At 37.5% G+C, this 19,817-nt stretch overlaps 1 protein-coding gene across 5 annotated transcripts in view; it reads right to left on the bottom strand.

Annotated features, from left to right (window-relative positions):
* Positions 1-19,525, bottom strand: part of LOC129431190 (death-inducer obliterator 1) — a 42,229-nt gene extending 22,704 nt beyond the window's left edge. For 3 of the 5 annotated variants that reach the window (XM_073874908.1, XM_073874912.1, XM_073874911.1), the window contains exons 1-6: positions 19,380-19,524; positions 14,013-14,071; positions 13,103-13,835; positions 8,562-8,760; positions 6,212-6,457; positions 5,112-5,274 (exon numbers count right to left, since the gene is read on the bottom strand). In XM_073874908.1, the coding sequence (XP_073731009.1) occupies positions 5,112-5,274; positions 6,212-6,457; positions 8,562-8,760; positions 13,103-13,827 (1,333 nt within the window). In that variant the 5' untranslated portion in view covers positions 13,828-13,835; positions 14,013-14,071; positions 19,380-19,524. Of the gene's footprint in view, positions 1-5,111; positions 5,275-6,211; positions 6,458-8,561; positions 8,761-13,102; positions 13,836-14,012; positions 14,072-19,379 lie in introns of all 5 variants that reach the window. The other 2 variants (XM_073874909.1, XM_073874910.1) reach the window with 2 other exon arrangements.
* Positions 19,526-19,817: the final 292 nt, after the last annotated feature.

The following is a 19,817-nucleotide window of genomic DNA, read 5'->3' as shown; positions in this document are numbered from 1 at the left end:
GATCAGGATCCCAGGGTTTCCCGCAGCACATTTCAGTTAAGGCGGCCCGCCTAAGCTTGGAAACCCTACCGCAGGGGCAGTGGCGGTTCTAGACAAATTTCACTTGGGGGGCCAAGGAGGGGCCAGTGTTTTACCAGAGGGGCACATAAAAAATGGCAAGAAATGATATTTAAAGATTATATGGGGCGGTTACAGGAATTAGTTTAAGACAGGACTAGGCCTTAGTTTAATTAGGAAATATAACTAGTTTTAACAAACATGCCTTACTAAATACATTACTTGTGTGCATTTTGAAGCAAAACAAAGGGCACTGATGTATTTTAAGATATGGCATTGCAAGTTGTTTTCAGTTTGGACAGCTCTTACATTTATTTTAGTCTAGGATTAGTCTAATCCCTTTCCGGAAAACTGCCCCATAAACTTTATTTTACTTTACAATCAAACATTTTTATTTAATACAAGAGTGAGTGCAGGTGCAAAAGGGGAGCTTGGCTCTTTTCTAAAGCCCCCCAACCGAAAATCTTGCGAGCCTACTCAATAAACTTTATGAAATGCAAACTTTTACAAAGACAAACGTTTGTTTTAGTTTACATATAAACACACATTGCTAGACAGTTGAGGACCACAATCTAATCAGTATTTAAAATAATATTTATTTTAAATTGTAAACATTTTTATATGTAACATTTAATTATATTCCTCCAATTTTATGCACGTATATGTAAGAGAATAATTACAGCGCTTTTTACAATGTGTAAACTTTAAAAAGTTACTGAGATGTTGGTTTTGCCGGTTGTTGATGAGTAACAGCTGTGAATGATCACCGCGCTTAAGCAGCCACGTCACAGGAGAACAAGTGAACAGTGTCCCAATGTCAAGTCAGCTAGAGTCCTTACCAGTGCCCAAACCTGCATACACATTCACAACATCGGGAGATTGGGAACGAATTGAGACACTCCCCGAGCAGCACCCTCAGCCGGCTACAGTGGTTGGGTGCGCCGCTCTAATTTTTCCGTGTAGAACGCTATGTTGCATTAGTTCCGCTTTTGGCGCTCGCGTGTAAAATCTAAATAAATGTATACTTTTTTATTTGGTCAGAACGGGGTGGCCAGGGACTTGTCTACAGAGGCACGGGCCACCCTTGGCCTCCGTGTAGAACCACCACTGTGCAGGGGTGTCCAAAGTCAGTCCTGGAGGGCCTGTGTCCTGCAGAGTTTAGCTAAAACTTCCCTCACCACACCTGCCTCAATGTATCTAATCTGCCTAGTAAGACCTTGATTAGCTAGATCAGGTGTGTTTGATTAGGGTTGGAGTAAAACTCTGCAGAGACACAGGCCCTCCAGGAGCAGGATTGGACATCCCTGCCCTACCGCCTTAACTAGGTCTTCCAAAAAAAAAAATGCTGCACAAAAGGCCGTCAAGTGCATCTCGGAGAATAGCGCGCACACGCATCACGGGGACGCGCGCCACACGACCGAAATGAGAAAGACGTGGTCCGGACCGTCACTGTCTGGAGGATAACTATAACCAGTTGATAAAACATCTCGGAGAATAGCGTGCATGCGCACCTCACGGCCGAAATAAGATAAAGACGTGGTCCGTCTCGTGTCTGTGAGAACCGTAAGTGGACTTATGTTTTGGGTTTATTTTAGCCTGTTATTGTATTAGTCTATAGTTCTTGCAGTTTTAAAGTAAGTTAGCTGGTGATTTTGTTGTTTGAGCAACCTGCTAGCTAGGTTTCACGTGCCTGTTGATTCGATATAATTGTTGAGCGCTCTTGCTCACTTTATTTATCTGCATTATTTACATGCTAATGTAGTTACACTCCTTTAAGATAATGTAATTATAAGTGGGAAATAATCAGTTTTTAAAATGTTTGCGCTATCTATCATCGTTCGCCAGACGTTCTACAACATCTGCTTCAATTTGTGTTTATTAACCTTTTAGTTTCACTTCATCACGCAGCTATTCCCGTTAGAGGTAAAAACATTTAATTAATTAATAATCTAGTAAGTGTTCATTTTTTATCATAGTTTCTTCAAAATTAAGTTTTATTTGAGTGTTTTAAATAAAAATATTTTAATTTTCATCATGACGAATACGCACCGCCCCATTGATTGGCACGCTCTCGGACCCACCCACCCAACCCTACCACCTTAAATAATAAATTTTCTGCGGGAAACCCTGGGATCCAATAACATTTTATGGGAAATCATTGGAGAAAAACAGTTTATTCCTAGGGGTTCACATACTTTTTCTTGCCATTGTACAATGATGAGTACAAGGGTAGAAAGATTTGCAAAATTTGGGTCATTATTAATACATTCAAATTGTAGTTTTATGCAAACACGGCATTTACCATTTTAACATGTGCTAAATTGTACCAAACTGTGGTGGGGACCCTTTGGTGTTCCAGAGATACAAGATAACCATGCTAAACATTTCACATTTGATGAACCAACAGAAGTAACAAAGTCTTCAATACAAGTCTACAATGCTATAAATGTGCTTAAAAATTTGATCCAAATTGCTAGATCCAGTTCTGAAGAGTGTTATGAAAACATGATTAGTATGGGTTTTGTTGACTTATATCAGTGACTTAAAATTTTTTCTCTCAAAAAATACAAACATGTACATACATGTTGCTCACATATTATTGTAGCTCAGTTTGTGCTGAACCCAGTGTTATGAGACTTTTTCCATTATCATGTTTTTAGGCAACTGAAAAAAGCACAAATGTCAGTGCAGGTCAAAACTACTTAAGGGGACCAATAAACTTAAAGACCCTAGAGGTTTTAGTTCAGTTCAGACAGACCAACTGCGTCACAGCTTTGTAAGCTGATAGTGGCAGGTTTCATTCTCAGTGCCAGCAGGTAGTGACTAAAATGACCGACTTGAGCAAGGCATATTTATCCCCAGTCGTGCCCCGAATGTCTGACCACTAGTGTGGGTGTGTGCGTGCGTGCTTCACTGGATGGGTTAAATGAAGAGGTCACATTCTGAGTCTGGGATAGCATATGTCACTTTGATTCACTTCAACTAGTTGGAACACGATGTTTGACATAATTTATGTTGCAAGTCCTTGTGTATGAACAGTAAACATGGCTTCTTCAATGAGCCAGTGCTTTCATATACTTCCGCAAACTTCTGCCAACAGACTTCTGCCTCGGCTCCTCCTCCAACAGTATGATCCCACACAGATTATTATTCTCTTTAGCTTTTTTCCCATTCTGACTTCACATGCAAAGTGTAATGTTTAATCACATCACAGTATTCCAAAAGTAAGTGTGAGGTGGGATGCTCTTGTGTGAACTCTCAGATGATCTTTTAGCCGTTTTGTAATTTGTGTACTTTTATGGTGGAAGCTGAGAGTTCTTCAGCTTTAAAAACTGTCTTATTCCATTCCATGTGCAGAATGTGTATTATATGCATGTGGTAACTTGGTTCATGCAAAAAAACTGCCAAAATTCACTTACCATAATACAGATCAATTTTTGTATCAACACATACAGCAGCCACTTTATTAGTTACATATTGCTAGCTCCAAGTTTGTCCCCCGTGTGTTAACCTGTAGTGGCACCAATAAAAGTGCTGGAAACAATCCTTCAAGATTTTGCTCCATACTGACATGACTGCATCACACAGTTGCTGCATATAAATGACGGGAATGCCTGTTTAAAGCTGCTCTGCAGGACTGAGATCTGGTGTTGATGGCCACCACCATGTCATGTTCAAAAGATGGTGTGGTGAACTGCTAGTGTAACCTATCTGATTTAAGGTTTGATGCGATGTGCATTGAAAGATATTTGAGTTATCATTACGACTCATTTTGGTTCTGTTTGCTTTTCCACAGCAATTTAGTATCGCTTCAAAGCAAGTAGGTTTAAAGTCTTATCATTACAGTTGCGTCGCTCCTACTTAAGTGACATTTTCGTAAACGTGATACAATCAAACGCACAACACAGGAGCAATGCAGCATATCGATGGAATGGAGTTATTGACTCTCAGCATGTAGATGTTTTCACTGCTAAAAATATCAGAGTTTGGGAACTCATACAACAAAGCGAAGATGGTGACATCTTGGTTTGCTCAACAGTGCACAGAGGTAAACTAATCTAGCAATGACGCTTGTAGTGATGATTCTCTCTGACCAATCAAGGCCGAAGTATAACGCATGAGCGAGGGTCCGAGTACAGCTCGCGACGCAATTTTCGTCATCAGAAGTGTGCATATGCACTGCAGGATTTTTCAAACTCTGCGTACATTGTACACGTATGTTGCGCATGTGCCTGCAAGATCATGTAATATGTAGCCCAGAAGATGCATTGCTTGTCGTCCCATGGGTCAAAAATCTGTGTACAGATTACACGTACGAGTCAGATAAACTTTGCAAGGCTGTGCGTTCAATCGTGTGCATACGTTCGCGTACACGTCTAAAACAAACTATACTCCGGGATTCAGCGATCGGTAGTGTAAACACATCAGATTTAGCATCAGTAGTATCGCTTGGGATCTCAAATATGGTGGTACTAAAAACTGTACATAGTGGAAAACCCCCCAAAAAGTTAGCCGTACCTTAAGTGTAAAAGTGCCAATACTAGGACCCCTGTGTTACTGCTTGTGTTTTGAAAAGATCACATGCTATAGATAGATGTGTAGGCAGAAAACATCATTTCCATGTATACCCTTGTATAAATTTGTGATGCACTAAATGTTTCTGGAAAATATTTCTAGAACTTTTGATCACTGATAAATAATAAAAGAAACATAATATCAACCTTTTAAACAGTTTAAAGACACATGCTGTAGTGACGCGAGATTAACATGATGGATTTTACTGAACATATCATTTATCATTGGGCAGTTAGTGCATCTGACCAGTGCACTAATCACATGAACATTGGTTGCATAAGATTACATTTGATAAAAGTGTTTTTACTGTAAAATAAATGAACATGAGGGTGTGGTCAATATTTTGCCCTAACTAACTAACTCTGAATATGGTTTGCGTCTTAATGAGTAAAAGCTCATTGGAATCAAGTTCCAGCAATCTTCCATATTCTTGCCATATGAAGTTTTAAATATAGTGTGTTTGTGTGTGTGATACATACTGGATTGATCATTGACATCAGATGATTGTGAGAAGTCAGTAAGTGCAGCACAACACACAGACTCATCATTCATCATTTTCTGTGCACTCTCGTTCTCTTCACATGTTGGACTCTCACTGATCTTCACCTTGAAAAGCTTCGCAAGAAATGACCGTTTCGGGATCTGAAATGTGAAAACATAAGAATGAACCGGGGTACACGGCTAATGCAATCAATACTATTTAAAAGGGATGCAACTGTACACAGAAGTCACGGTTTGGTGTGTACCTCGATTCATGGGTCATGGTTCGGTACAAAAGAAAAAAGCATCAGATACCAAATGCATGGATTTTTTGTAATAAATACAAAAGATATCCTGCCTTCCTCAAACGCACTGATTTTATACAAAACTCATAAATTTGAAAAGCTCTGTGTTCTTGATTGGCCAGCTAATCTGTACGTTATGATTGGCCTGAATACCTCTGACGTCAGCCGAAAATGTGACGCTCCTTACCATGTATGAAAGATTCGGTTACAATCCAATGTTAACAGGAGTTAACTTACAGGCTGTGAGTCAAAGCGGGAGGAATTATGATAATGTCGGTCTTGTCTATGTCAACAAGCGCATAAAGTAAACAGTTGCCTACAATCCGTGTGTTTGTTGTAGTCCAAGAAAAGAGATTTATGTTGGAGAAGATAACTCGCGTCATCGTTTACTTTGGGGTTTGTACCTTTTGCATATCGTTAACATACTAATACATACTTACACACCAAAGGAAATGTCGCTTGCATATCTGTTTAAAACACAGATGAAGCTTGGGAGTGAACCAATGAAGAATTGTTATAGCAACCCACAGTTTAAAAATGTACATGAGGACTGCTGTGACTCTGCGACAGCGCCCATGCATATTTTAATGCTTCTGTAAGATTTCTGTCAAAGGTTTAATAGACAGACAAATCGTGATAAGTTAGGATTGAGATCGAGTGGGTGCTTGAATCGGGATCGTGATCTTCTTACAATTAACCGTGCAGCCCTAATGTATATCCTCAGTGAAATCTCTCGACATAAAAGCTCAAGGAGATACAGCTACATTCAGTGTTCAATGGGAAAAGATACTTACCGCAATTAAAGGTTTGGTAGGTGGAACGGCAGGTTTTGTCTCGGTTTTGGGTTCAGAGAGACCCTTCATGGCCATGGCTGCATGCTGCACAATACACTGATGACCACAGTACACAGACTCTGGCAAAGCGTTATTACTGCAGCCCGGACCAATACATTTAGGAACATCCTTCACTTCCTCCTCCAACATGCTAATCTCCTCTTTCACCTCATTCTCCACAGACCTCTGCTCCTCCATAACCTCCTCCTGAGAGAGAATGTGGTTTCATGTCATTTACTGGTTAACCGCAGATATGTAGTTGTAGAGTTGCATGATAGTCACTTGATACAGCGTTCAAGTTGTGCTAAGATACACAGCAAGTATAATACTAGCATGTGATAATACCATCATTCTTACCATCGCTACTTGGCAACCATCGACTGATGCACTGAAATTTAAATATTCATAGCTCATTGTTGAAACGGAGTATCAATGCTTATTAAGACTGAAACTAGACTGAAACCACACGATGACTATGGGATTACAATTGTAAATTCTAAAACATAGCATCGTTTTGAAATATGTCTGCAGCTCTTAGCAACTTTTTCGGTTGGCTTGAAAATATTTTCCCCCAGCGGAGTTAGTTGTAACAATGTGTTATATCTAACCCCTCAGCACTAATGATATGAAAACAGCTAACGTTAGCGTAATTCTTGCCATTGTTTTAAATAGGCTACACACTAATGATTGCTGGCTGCCAACAAAATAAACATTTCAGTTCAGGCGGCCCGCCTAAGCTTGGAAACCCTACCGCCTTAACTAGGTCGTCCTAAAAAAAAAAAATCACTGCACAAAAGGCCGTCAAGTGCATCTCGGAGAATAGCGCAGACGTGCTTCACACCGCATGGCCGAAATGAGATAAAGACGTGGTCCGTCATGTCTGGAGGATGCCAGTTGATAAAACGCGTGTCCGTGAGAACTGTAAGTGGTCTTATGTTTTGGGGTTATTTAAGCCTGTTATTGTATTAGTCTATAGTTCTTGCAAATTTAAAGTAAGTTACCTGGTGATTTTGTTGTTTGAGCAACCTGCTAGCTAGGTTTCACATGCCTGTTGATTAGATATAATTGTTGAGCGCTCTTTCTTACTTTATTTATGTGCATTATTTACATAAAGATAATGTATTTAAACTAGGAAATAATCAGTTTTTACAATCTTAGCGCTATCTATCATTGTTCGCCTGACGTTCTACAACATCTGCATTAGTTTGTGTTTATCAACCCTTTAGTTTCACTTTATCATGCAGCTATTCCCCTTAGAGGTATCTGTTAAACAGTGTTGGGGGTAACGCATTACAAGTAACGGGCATTACGTTATAATATTACTTTTCTGAAGTAACGAGTAAAGTAATGCATTACTTTATAAATGTACACATGAATATTTGAGTTACTTTTTTAAAAAAGTAATGCGAGTTACATAAAAACACCTGCAAGGCCTGAAAGAGATCAAGCCTCAGCCAAGTAAGAAAAAGTAACGCAAAAGTAACGTTAGCATTACTTTCCATAAAAAGTAACTAAGTAACGCAATTAGTTACTTTTTTGGGGAGTAACTTAATATTGGAATGCATTACTTCTAATTCAATTCAATTCAATTCTATTTATATATCGCTTTTCACAATTGTTAATTGTTGCAAAGTAGCTTTACATGAGTAGATGTTGAGGAGAACACAGAAAATCAATAGATAATATAAGAAGTAGAATATAGCGGCTAAGGTTAAACCGTACAAGCGAGCATATTAATAATGTAACGTATACAGTAAAGTGCTTAAGTTAAGCCAAAGTTGGCTGACTCTCCCTGGGACGAAAAAAACCCCTAGGAGAAAACCCATTGGGAAAAACTCCTAGAAGGACAAAAACCCTTGGGAGAAATTAATATATACATTTTTAATCGACATACACCATGGGGAAATCACTGTCATGTTTCTACAGTAGCCCTAAACGGACAAACTGATCTACACAGAGTGTTTCGTCTCTACGTTGTCTCAGACGATGCCGTATTTGTCCTGTAGCGGCTAAAGTTGCTTCTCTATGCTTTTCAAAACAAAGGGGTGAGCTGTGGACTGAATCGTTGGATGCAATTTACAAACTCACCACTCGATGCACAAGTCCCACACTGCACCTTTAATGGGATATTTATTGGAATCTCCTTTTGTGTTTTGCACAAGGATGAATAAAGCATGCTGGTATGAGCAACTGTATAAAAATAACTGGCTTGAGTTTTTGTCCTCATCAGGGTCTAGAGTTTAGTCACATTTCAGTATTCCACATTTATTCTTATAAATCATAGGAATCAAATACAAATCAATGTTTTTACCGCAGAAAATGTGCTGATTTTGTTAGCATTTTTGATTTTCCTGGTGATATTCTGGTCCTCTGAACATGTGGAGCAGATGTAAAGTTCTCCGTTCTTCTGCAAGAGATGAACATCAGACTCACTGATGCCGACACAGTCACCATGACACCACTTCCGGCAGGTATCACAGCAGAACATTAACCTGACAAATAAAGACATACTAACAATATAACCCTAAAACAGTTTGCAATGCCATTTTAATTAAAGGATGTCTCATTAAAGAGTGAATAAACACTTGATTTATCTTCACACATTTAAAGCCATTTGTACATTAAATGTTAGGGTTAGGTTAGGAAAATCACAATTTCCTTGATAGTTGCACATAAAGAGCTCTCAAACTCATTTCAAACTCATTTATGATATTACGCAGCAGCCGAAAATAGTCCCTTTACTAACTTTCAATGGCAGGGGACTATTTTCGGGCAGTGCCAATTGCCAAATATCACTGCGCCTCCTGCAGCCATGTTACATTAGCAAAGTCCTTGATTATTACGCTAGAATGAGAGTGTAGTCCTAACTATATCTGCCTAGAAAATCACAACTTTTCATTTTTTGTCGATCTTAGTACACAATGTAACTACAGAAGAGTCAAGTTTTAAATAGGAAAAATATCCAAACTCTTTGGTTATTTTTTAGCATGATGCTAATGGTCTAATCAGATTCAATGGATTATGCTAAGCTATGCTAAAAGTGGTACTGCCAGACCCGGAGATCGGCTGAATGGATTCCAAAACGGTAAAAATCATATATTCCTTAACAAATAAAAATATTGTAAAATCATAATTATTACAACTATTTTACAAGTATATTTTACTATACAATAGTTCTGTCAACTTCAATACATGTTACTCAACCAGAATGAGCCTTTTGACGACGGGTTTGCCGACGCTCCAGATGTGTTAATGTGTGTTTGCCACTCTTTGCTGCCAAGCCATAGACTTTCACTAGGCAGGGGTTGATGTGTTAAAACTCACAGTCTTCAATTAAAAAGGTGTCGCATATAAGCTGCATCTCCGAGAATATCCCATGGCAACTCATATGTATTTTACGAGGTGGCTAATTCGTATTCATTTGCACAACCACGTGTGTACATTTTTGTACGTTTTGCCTTTGCCCCATGATGGTTAGGGGCAGAAATAGGGGTGGGGTTTTGTTTAATCATACGTTTTTACCCTAACCCTTACCCTAATTGTTAGTTTATTATGCAATTATTGCAGCTTATTACCAAGAGGTCGAGTAAACTAGAGATGCACCAATTGACCGGCTATAAATCAGAACCAGACGGTTTTTCCTCCCTAACATTTGAATGGCAACTGGCTGGTTTTGAGTTTAATTTCAGCTGATCGGTTTTATGGACACAAAGCTGTATGAATGCTTCTCTGAAGGGAACCGTCTCTACAAAAGTCTCAGTGGCATTTCCTTTTGTCTTATCGCAGTATAATGCCTGAAAAAGAGCTGTTTATAAGCAAACATGGCTAGTTTGTTTTAGGGCAACATACAGCGCTTTTGTGCTTATGATTAAAGTCAAACACTGTTTCTTTATAGACCGTTTCATCGGGCGCACGTACGGTGACACGATAAGCGTCTGGTCTGAACTTTAATTCCGGTTTCTGTTTGTTTAATTGTCTGACTAGTTGCTGAAACCGAACTCTTAAACAAATACATTGTCGAAAATAACAAATGTTTTGGGTTCCTATGTAATCTACGTGTTGTTTATTTTGCTTCCTACATAAACTACTTTAAAAGGACTTTGTTGTTATTTATTCTTAGCAGAGTTTACCGGAAGTTACGCGAGGACCACGAAAGCCGATTGTTTATGTTGTTACTGCTGAAACCGTCTATACTGCGCTAACGTCATTTCCAAATTCAGGAGCTTTTTCTTCATACAATGGGAGCTGCACTTTTATTAGGTGCTTCTTTTTACTGCGTGACCAGATTGGTTAAAGCAAGGCAGTGTTGCCATGTCTGTGGCTTTTTCTGCAGATGCTTTTGGATTAACAAAACAAGAACACTGGTTAATAAAGGTTTTATTTCATAAAAACAGTAGTGAACCACAAACTAAGCATCGGTTTTAAAGGTGTAAAATTAGCATGTATTTTTTTTACTTTCATATCATAGTGGCTAATTTATTTTGTTAAAAACGAATTATGTTAATTATCATTAAGGTCTAAAGTTGAAGATTAAAATGAGTTTATTAATCTGTGGCTAAATTTCCTCACATCCCTGAAGACTACAACTCAATTTGTTTTGATTATGATTATATATTGACAGCTATTTAAACACTGCACAAAGTTTTAATTTAAGGCTTAAAATATCTAAATCAAAAAGAATATATTAGTAAAACTCTGTAGTGATGTGTGGCTTTTGCACTTTTAAAAGTACACTTCTACACATTTATACCCTTATTTAGTTATAATAAGCAAAAACTTTATTGAGTAAATATTTAGGTTTTTATCCGATTAGTCGATTAACCAGAAAAACAATTGCCAGATTAATCAATTATAAAAATAATTGTTAGTTGCAGCCCTAGTTTGTTTACAGGATAACCCTGGTTAGTGCTGTATGAGTGCCATCTATTGTCAGATACTGAAGATGCACTTTTATTCAGACCGTCTGGTGATTTTGTTTTGTACAGGTGTTTTGTTTAATTTAATCTAATTTCACAAATATGAAGTCAGACCACTCTGTTTTGTTTACATTTACAACCCAAAATTATAGAAAAAATATATTTAATTTAAAACAAAAACATCTGATGCCACAAGTATGTTGCATCTTTGATCATTGTGTTTAAGATGTATTTGTTGCTACTAATGTCAAATCATGATCGGTGCATCACTAGAGGGATCTGAATATTTTCCATCAATAGTCCCTTTCACACATACAGTTTTTACTGGTAATTTACTGGTAAATTGCAGTTAACATGTCATGTGTGAACAGAACCTTTCCGGTAAATCAGTGCTCCCAATTTACCAGTAAGACAGGTTGTAATATTACCAGTAATTTACAGGTAAGCGCTATGTGTGAACGAAAAATATAGGATTACCGGCATTTAGAACGGACGACGTAAGATCGCGCTGACAGCTCGGGCCAGGTTTACCCCCGAACTGTTTACCGACGTTTCCACAGACATGCTGCTTAAAATTCGAGCACACCTGAAGTTAGCATCCACAATTCTTCACCAAAGTTGTTTAAAACAGCTTACCATCTATTTGCCATATTGCCGACGTCCTAAGCACACCATCTGTGAAGCCTAATGTCCAAACGCAGGTTCCGTTTGACGTCGCCTAGCGCAATTTGTTTTGTCACGAGCAACTTCGCAACGATTTGCCACAAACGTGAAAACAACAACATACGGACCGTGGATATTGAGTCATAACCCGCCATTGTTTACAAATACGACACGGGCGGAGCTCGCAGGCTGCGCGCCACAGGTAACTTCCGCTTTCTCTCCGAGTTTACCGGTATTTTGATACTGATATGTGAATGATGTCTTACTGGTAAAAAGACGGAACGTCACTGTATGTGTGAACAGCACATTTTTGTATTTACTGGTAAATTCATTCTGGTAAATTTATGGTAATTTTCCAGAACTACTGTGTGAAAGAGGCTATTGACTGATATTTGAAGTTTGGCGCGGTAGACGCGATTCCGCCTCGTTCGCGCAAATGGCGTGAATTGAGCGTCTGGCGTGGTACGCGCAAATGGTGCTTTCTGTGCATTTTGCGTTTGACGCGAATTTGCGACTGACACCCGAGTGAAAAAAAATTTGAATTTATAAAATGCTGCGTAGAAACTATCCTACATTTGTCTTACAATTATTTATCAAAAATGCATACGTCATAAATCGAACGTACGTGCAGAAAACGCGCATACCCCTTTCTTTCAAATGTGAACTCTATAAATCGCAAATAATCTTGAACTTGTGTGCAGCTGAGCAGTTTCAGATCTCCGCCTTTAAACAATGCCTAATTAATGTCATAAACATATAAAAGAGTGCTTGTCAATGTTTAAATCATTTTTGAGCAGCAAGAATGTCTTATATTTCCAAAAACCTGCAGCAATCAGATTAGCAAAAGAGTGTACGTCTGCTTAGATACTGACGTGGCGCTACACACTTCGCCGTGGATTTTGCATACGCACACTTTACGATCAAATCTGTGCGTACACACGCTTTATAAATGAGCCACCTGTACACTTGAAGTATACATGTCTTGTAGCTGGCATCTGCATCTGGAACCTAGCATTTTGCAATCCAGGTGTGCTTTGGATCATTTTAGCCAGACTAATTTGTTGCTTTGTAAAATGGCAAAACCATTGAAGACCACAAACAGGCTTTTATATGGATCCAAATAAATCCTTTTAACCGATACACCTAATTGTGAAGTTGACATATTTTAAATCAAAGGTACACAATGTTTATTTTATTAACAAAAAGCCTGGCATTAATCGTCTTCATCAAAGAGCATTTAGGTAAATATCCATCAAAACACAATGCAACTAACCTGTTTGTGTGTGTCTGTTGACATATACAGCACATAACACTTCCATCAATCTTCTCACAGTCTTTCTCACAGTTATCAGCGCTCGCTTCCTCAGCAGACTCTTTCTTTACTGTTTCAGCGATAATGGTGACAGAACTCTCAGTCTCTCCTCTGGCTGGGGAAGAAAATATAGTCCCTAGATTTGTTGAGACATCTAACATGTTAACTTCTTTACATTCCACTTGTAGTTGTGTTTCTTCAGCATTATATTCTTCAACGTCTTTTACATCATCACTATCTTCACATTTAAGTTGCTCAAGCTGTCGAGACATAGCTCGTTTCCGAATCTCTGTGAGAGTGAGATCGTCGCTGTCTTCTGCTCGATCCGATACTCTTCCCTCACTGATGGATATCAGCTCGGTTGCAACACACAGCTGTCCATCTGTCCTGCATTGCTCTTCATCATTATCAGACTTTTCATCGGAATGCACCAGCATGGACAACGCACTTTTTCGGCCCCTGTTAGATCGTTTGTGGGAAGCGGAAACCACACCAGCCCCGATGTCTTGTTTCGTCCTGCCACGGCCACGAGCCCTGCCCCGACCCCTGGACTGGCGGGCGCCACCACGTGATGGAGGAGGGACGCTGATCACAGTGCCAACGGCTTCCAAAAACTCCCTTCTGGCAATGGTGCTTCGTCTGAAGCCCCAGGTCTTCTCCTTATTGAGGGAACTTTCCTCATCCATCTTACCTGCTAAAGAAAAACAACATGTCCAAGCTTAATACCCTCTACTGCACTAGAGATGCCAAACTGAGGTACATATTGAACCATGGCTAACTGTATAGTAAAGCAGACAAGAAAGCTTAAAGCATTGCTTTTGCAAACATCACAACTATTAAAAAGATCTGTGAACATTTGAATTGTTCGTACCTCTGTGTTTTTACAGCACTGCTTCAAGATGTCCAAGTCTTCGATTTTCAGCTTAGTACCTGCAGACAGTAAATAATTTCTGAAACCACTCCTCACATGTGTTAAATTTAAAAAAATGTATGCCAATAACAATGATAAGCATTTTTCCTTTATATAAACCAAAACAGCCTATCACACAGTAGATTTAAAAAAAGAAACGCAACAACAGTAAGTTAGTCAGTATGCAGTTTTGCTTGCAAGTCAAACTACAAAATGGACATTTCCCAGCATAACTTTTTAAGAAAACTAAATAAAAAATATTTAGTTGAGCCTTCAAGTAAAAACAAAGACGACCCTGAAAGTGAACTTACATTATTTTTAAAGCTGAGGAAATTGTAGTATAATCATAAGAGAAAGGTAAATTTATGGCGGTAACGCTTCAGTCCTCTATAGACTTTTTACTATAAGTAACTTTGTATCTTCTTGTCAACTACCAGTCACTATGTTAGTAGTATTTTCTCAATGGGATGCTAAAATACTCTTAAGAACAACTTTGACTTTTATCCAGAGATAAAGCGTGAACTGACGAGAGATGCTGTGCTCAGCCTGGCATGGCAAAGTCCTCTACTTTTTTGGAGTTTAGATTTGGGCTACTGTTTTACTGTTTCCACCAGTTGTTTATTTCTGTGGGTTAAAGATGAAAGGATTTTGTTCATTAGTTATTGGTATTTGGAATGTGAATAGTCATTGGGACTCTTTTGGGCTAGTTTTGAATGTCCATTGGGACTGTTTTGATACACAAATCTGTCAACCCTGGCTGTGCGCTTGCGCAGACGTTCCGTTCGGATTATATAGAATATACATTTGAACAAACATTTTAAATCAGATTGCAATGTTTAGTGTGCATGTAAACTATATTGTCATAACCTTTAATCGGAATAAATTTAGTCGGATTGAAAAATTTTGTGCATGTAAACATAGCCAGTGTAAACTGTACTTTAGCCTAATTCTGTCTGGTTGTGTATAAGTTTAGCGGGGCATTTGAAGCAGCCCAGTGACCAGATTTGAAAAATGTGTCATGATAAAGAATTTTTTTGTGATATCAAGCTATAAATAAATAATAAAATTAGTGATGCACCGATGTATCGGCCGCCGATATTAATCGGACGATTTTTGATGAATTTGAAACCATCGGCATATCAGCAATAGCACGAGAAAAGCCGATACCGATTGTTTATTAATTAACTGCATAAAAAAATCCATTATATGCAAAAAAAATGAGCTAATGTTGTTAATAAAATAAATGCTGAATAGCTAAAACCACCTTTGAAGGTTGTCATGCTGTCTTATTATATTTGTTTTAGCTTAATTTGTGCCTCTCTTATTATGTTGGTCAGTTGAATGTTAATTAGATCCAATCCATGTTCAGTAAAAATAATTTGATGCAGAAATAAACTAGCTAATAGACCAACTGTATAGTATTGTATACAGTGTTTAATATCGGTATCGACATCGGTATCGGCCAGAAGTTGTCTGTTTAAATCGGTATCGGCAGGGCCGCATTAACACCATAAGGGGCCCCTGGGCTTTACCATTTTGTGTGGCCCTTTGTCCGCCAGAATTGCAGCCTACATTCTAGGGGTGTGCAGCGGAGTCAGTATTTGTATCTGTATTTGTATCTGTAACAGTCTTAAAATTATTTGTATCTGTATTTGTATTCTGATGGAACCGGAACTGGGCTGGTCTTAAACCGGAAGTTTGTCATATTACATGAAAATGTCATTTTAAACGCATTTTAGCTTTTTATTATAATTATAACTTAAATAACTGTAAACATTTAATAAAAATAATAATACAAAATTTTAATCAAATAGACAATAACTTGATTCTCGTTACTATTATGCATGGAAAGCAAACATCTCATTTTTAAAGCCTCATACAGCTTGTGCCTATGCATCATTCTATTGTAGCATTAAAATAACAAACTTGAAAGCACATTGACAAAACTGTAGGCTACATCACCTTTAAACGTTTATTGTGTCTGTCAGCACAGTTCCATCATGGGACCCATTCTGTCTTAATGAGTGGTGGGATGTTTTCAGAAAAAAATAAGTAGCCTACATTAATCCCTCGTCTAGCGATATAAATATACTAATTAAACATCTAAAATGATCGTTATTTGTAAGTTGTCTGAGAGTGAAATATAACCTAATACACCTCATACATCCACATGTCTGACATCTTGGTTTCGGTTTAAAAACATGCAGGAATTTGAAAATAAAATGCAGGACTTGCTTGATGTTTACAGAGATATTAAGGGAGATAAAGTTCGGGAACTGATTTATGTAAAAAAGTTATTAAGATCAACAAGACTCACGCTGACTTATAGATCCGAAACGCAAAAACACCTGTTTTGACAAGAATTTACAAAAGCATATTAAGCATTACAACAAACTTGCTGAGCTCATTATTATCTATGTCCATACAGCGTTTGTGCCAACATATCGAATTGTTTAATAAAAAAACTCTCTCATTAATCTTCACCTAAATAAATAAATAATCAGATATTCGTTTACAATATCTTCACCTAAATAAATAAATAATCAGATATTCGTTTACAATTACAGTATTCTCTATTATTTAAAAATCAGTTTTGACTTAGTTCAAAACAAGCAACATGATTTTAAACAATAAGGTAATTAGAAAGATTTAATCCAATGTTTCAGTTGTTATTTACTTACTTTATTTTAATTTCAATTCATTTCATAGTAATCTTCAATTTAAATTTAGCTTTTAAAATGTTACATTTTCATATTTTTATCTATTTACTTATTTATTTTATATTCACCTAGATTGACCATAAAGCTTGCTTCGACTAGAAGTAATTAAAAGATCATCTACAGGAGTCACACGGAGATATTCATGAATATTTTATTATCAGAGTGCAACATTTTATCAAGTTTTTTTTTGGTCTTGTGTAATTAAATAAAAAGAAAAAAAAACTAAAAGGGTATTTTTTACATCTGGGTTTAAAGAAGTTTGATATTAGCAGCGTTTTTAAGATTTTAAATTTAATTCCAAAACAGCTTGCGTCTCTAAATAAGGGACGCGTAGAAAATGTCACTCAACAGGCAACTCTATACTTTCGTTATTTTAAAATTAATTTTAATATTTCCTTGTTTTTATTTAATTTATAGATTATTTAGTGTTATCTGATTAAACTATTTGTGGCTTGTGTTTTATTCCCCTGCGCATTTAGGCATTTTGCACCCATGTTCTGTACCTTATTGATTCTGACTTCATTTTGTTTTTATTTTTTATTAAATGTAAAGGTAAATTCTGATCTAATTTAAGTTCTGTAAGTTATGGATTGCTTTCCGTTGTGTCGATGTTGCGCTGTTGCATGCTGTCACATTGAATTTAGCCGAACGTGCTAGGTGCTTTGCGTGATCGTATTTAGGGGTTTATCAAACTAAACATCAACAAACGGATTTTTTCGGCAAGTATAAGTTTTAAAATGTTTTTAAAAAGGTTGCTTAACTTGTCGAAGGTTGAGCTACAAAACAGGTAAGCAGTTTTTTTTTTTTTTGGTGATGACACCAAAAATATCTCTACTGAATCTGACACAATTGTCTCTCGGGGTTGGTCTCTCTTGTGATTTAATATTATGGTCGGTGTTAACTTTCAAATGATAGAAAAGAGATTCCTGAAACAAATGTTATAAGAGTCGTCAGGTGTTTCAAGTGAATACAGAGATGATCAAAGCAATCAGATATTTCTGTGCAAAATAATAAAGCATATATAGTGTCTATAAAATCATTAATTTCAGTGTTTTTTGGTTATAAATGAACCGTTTAAGGAATTGTATATAAAGCTTGTTTTTTTATAATTTACAGTAACAAATTATATGTAATTTCTCGTCTTTTATTTCCCTGCCCGCTAAATCTCAAAATGAAATAAGATCGCTGAACTTATAGGCTTCCGAGACAGAATCTAATTTGTTATTTATTAGATTTAGTTATCAAAAATGTTTTGTGTAATATCTTTGTGTGCTGTTCTGTACATATTGGCTTTAAAATGTTATGAGGAGTCATTTAATGAATGTTTATATACACGTTGTCTTTCATATTAAGATAAAAACGCGTCCTCAGTTTCGTCATTGTTCATCACTTGAAAGGCACTTTTGGTCACTTTATCAGAAAGCTGTCTTTGTGTTGCCTTCAGAAATGCAATAATGGATATTTCAGACAGAAATTTTAAAAAGCTCACTAATGATTGCAGGGTAGCCTACAGTAAGTGAGAGATTTTCTTGCGCAGGAACTGCATTCACGCACGGACATTCAAAGCAAAGCGATTAAGCATAAATTTTAAAATCAACTTTTTATAAAATGCGGTTGTTATTTTTTTCCGGCATCTGGGGGCCCTTCCCAGCCCGAGGCCCTGGGCTTAAGCCCAGGTAAGCCCATGCATTAATGCGGCCCTGGGTATCGGCCCAATAAAATCCTATCGGTGCATCCCTAAATAAAATACTTTGTTAGACCTGTGGCTTCGAGACCATTGATTTTCTGGGCTGCTATGGGACATCTAGGTGAAATTCAGAAAAAACACCAATATTATAGAGATGAATTATATATTAGTATATAAATATAATACGCTTCATGCTCAGCCCTGCTCCTGAACAGCAGTGTGTTTACTGCAGACAGTTTTCTGTGCTTAGACGCCACCATGTTGACATTTCGTGTTACAGCAGAGGTTTCAGGCAGGTGACCTAATCTAATGCTAAACTCTCTTGCTGGACGATCCGGGGCAAAATTCGACATACTTGTCGAAAAAAAAAAATACTTTGCTAAACCCATGCGCGAATAATCTTGTCCGGTGTGAACGGTCGATAACGTATGCACAAATACAGTATAAACAAACAACCGCTTAACGTGGCTTTATGTACTAAGACAGTGACATTACAAGACCTAATTTAGAAACACAATATACCATGTACAAAGAAGTAGAAGAGGCCATAATACAAACGTAACGCTTTCAAGTAACGTTATACGTTTGCGATATTGAAAACCGCTATGAAGACAGTACTTAACACGTTATGAAAGCGTTGCGTTCATAGGGCTCTTCTATTCACCTGTACAATGTATGCTTTCTTAATAAGGTGTGTATGGTTAGTGGGGGGTTTATTATCACTGTCTTAGTACATAAGCCACGGCTTTTAAGACCGAATCAATTTAAAAGTAACCCATGTGCACCACGAGTACAAATGCAATAAACCATAACCTGCACGAGTTACTGTGTGAACAAACAGTTACCGCTGTAGTAGTATATAACACAGACGCATACTCAGTGAAAACACACAATCTCTCATATGGATGTAAATAAACTTACTCAGATAAATAATATCTTCTGCATTCAAAATAAACACAAAGCTCTTCATCCATTTTGTCCATGAGAGGGCTGTGACAACGGGACGCGATGCGCTCAAGACTCACCGGAACAGAAACGCCTCACGGACTGAAGAGCGACACTAGCGGACAGGGGGACACATGACACTACAGCCCCACATCATAACCGCACACTCGTCCACTACTGGGAAAGAATTGAACGAATTTATCTAGACAGAGGTTTGTACGTTACAAAAATGTTAATAGGAATTAAAGTGAATATTTTTTAATGTACATGCATACTTAAAGGTGTATAGCATGCATCACGAAACTCAATGAACTTGGGTACTATATAATAATGGAGAGGTCGAGGCAGTGGCACTCCATTATTTGTCCATAATTAAACAGGGTAATGTCTGCTTATTTATTTTTAAATATTAGA

This window comes from Misgurnus anguillicaudatus, chromosome 13 (genome assembly GCF_027580225.2).
Source record: "Misgurnus anguillicaudatus chromosome 13, ASM2758022v2, whole genome shotgun sequence".
Taxonomy (NCBI): Eukaryota; Metazoa; Chordata; class Actinopteri; order Cypriniformes; family Cobitidae; genus Misgurnus; species Misgurnus anguillicaudatus.
This window is presented reverse-complemented; position numbering and strand designations above follow the sequence as displayed.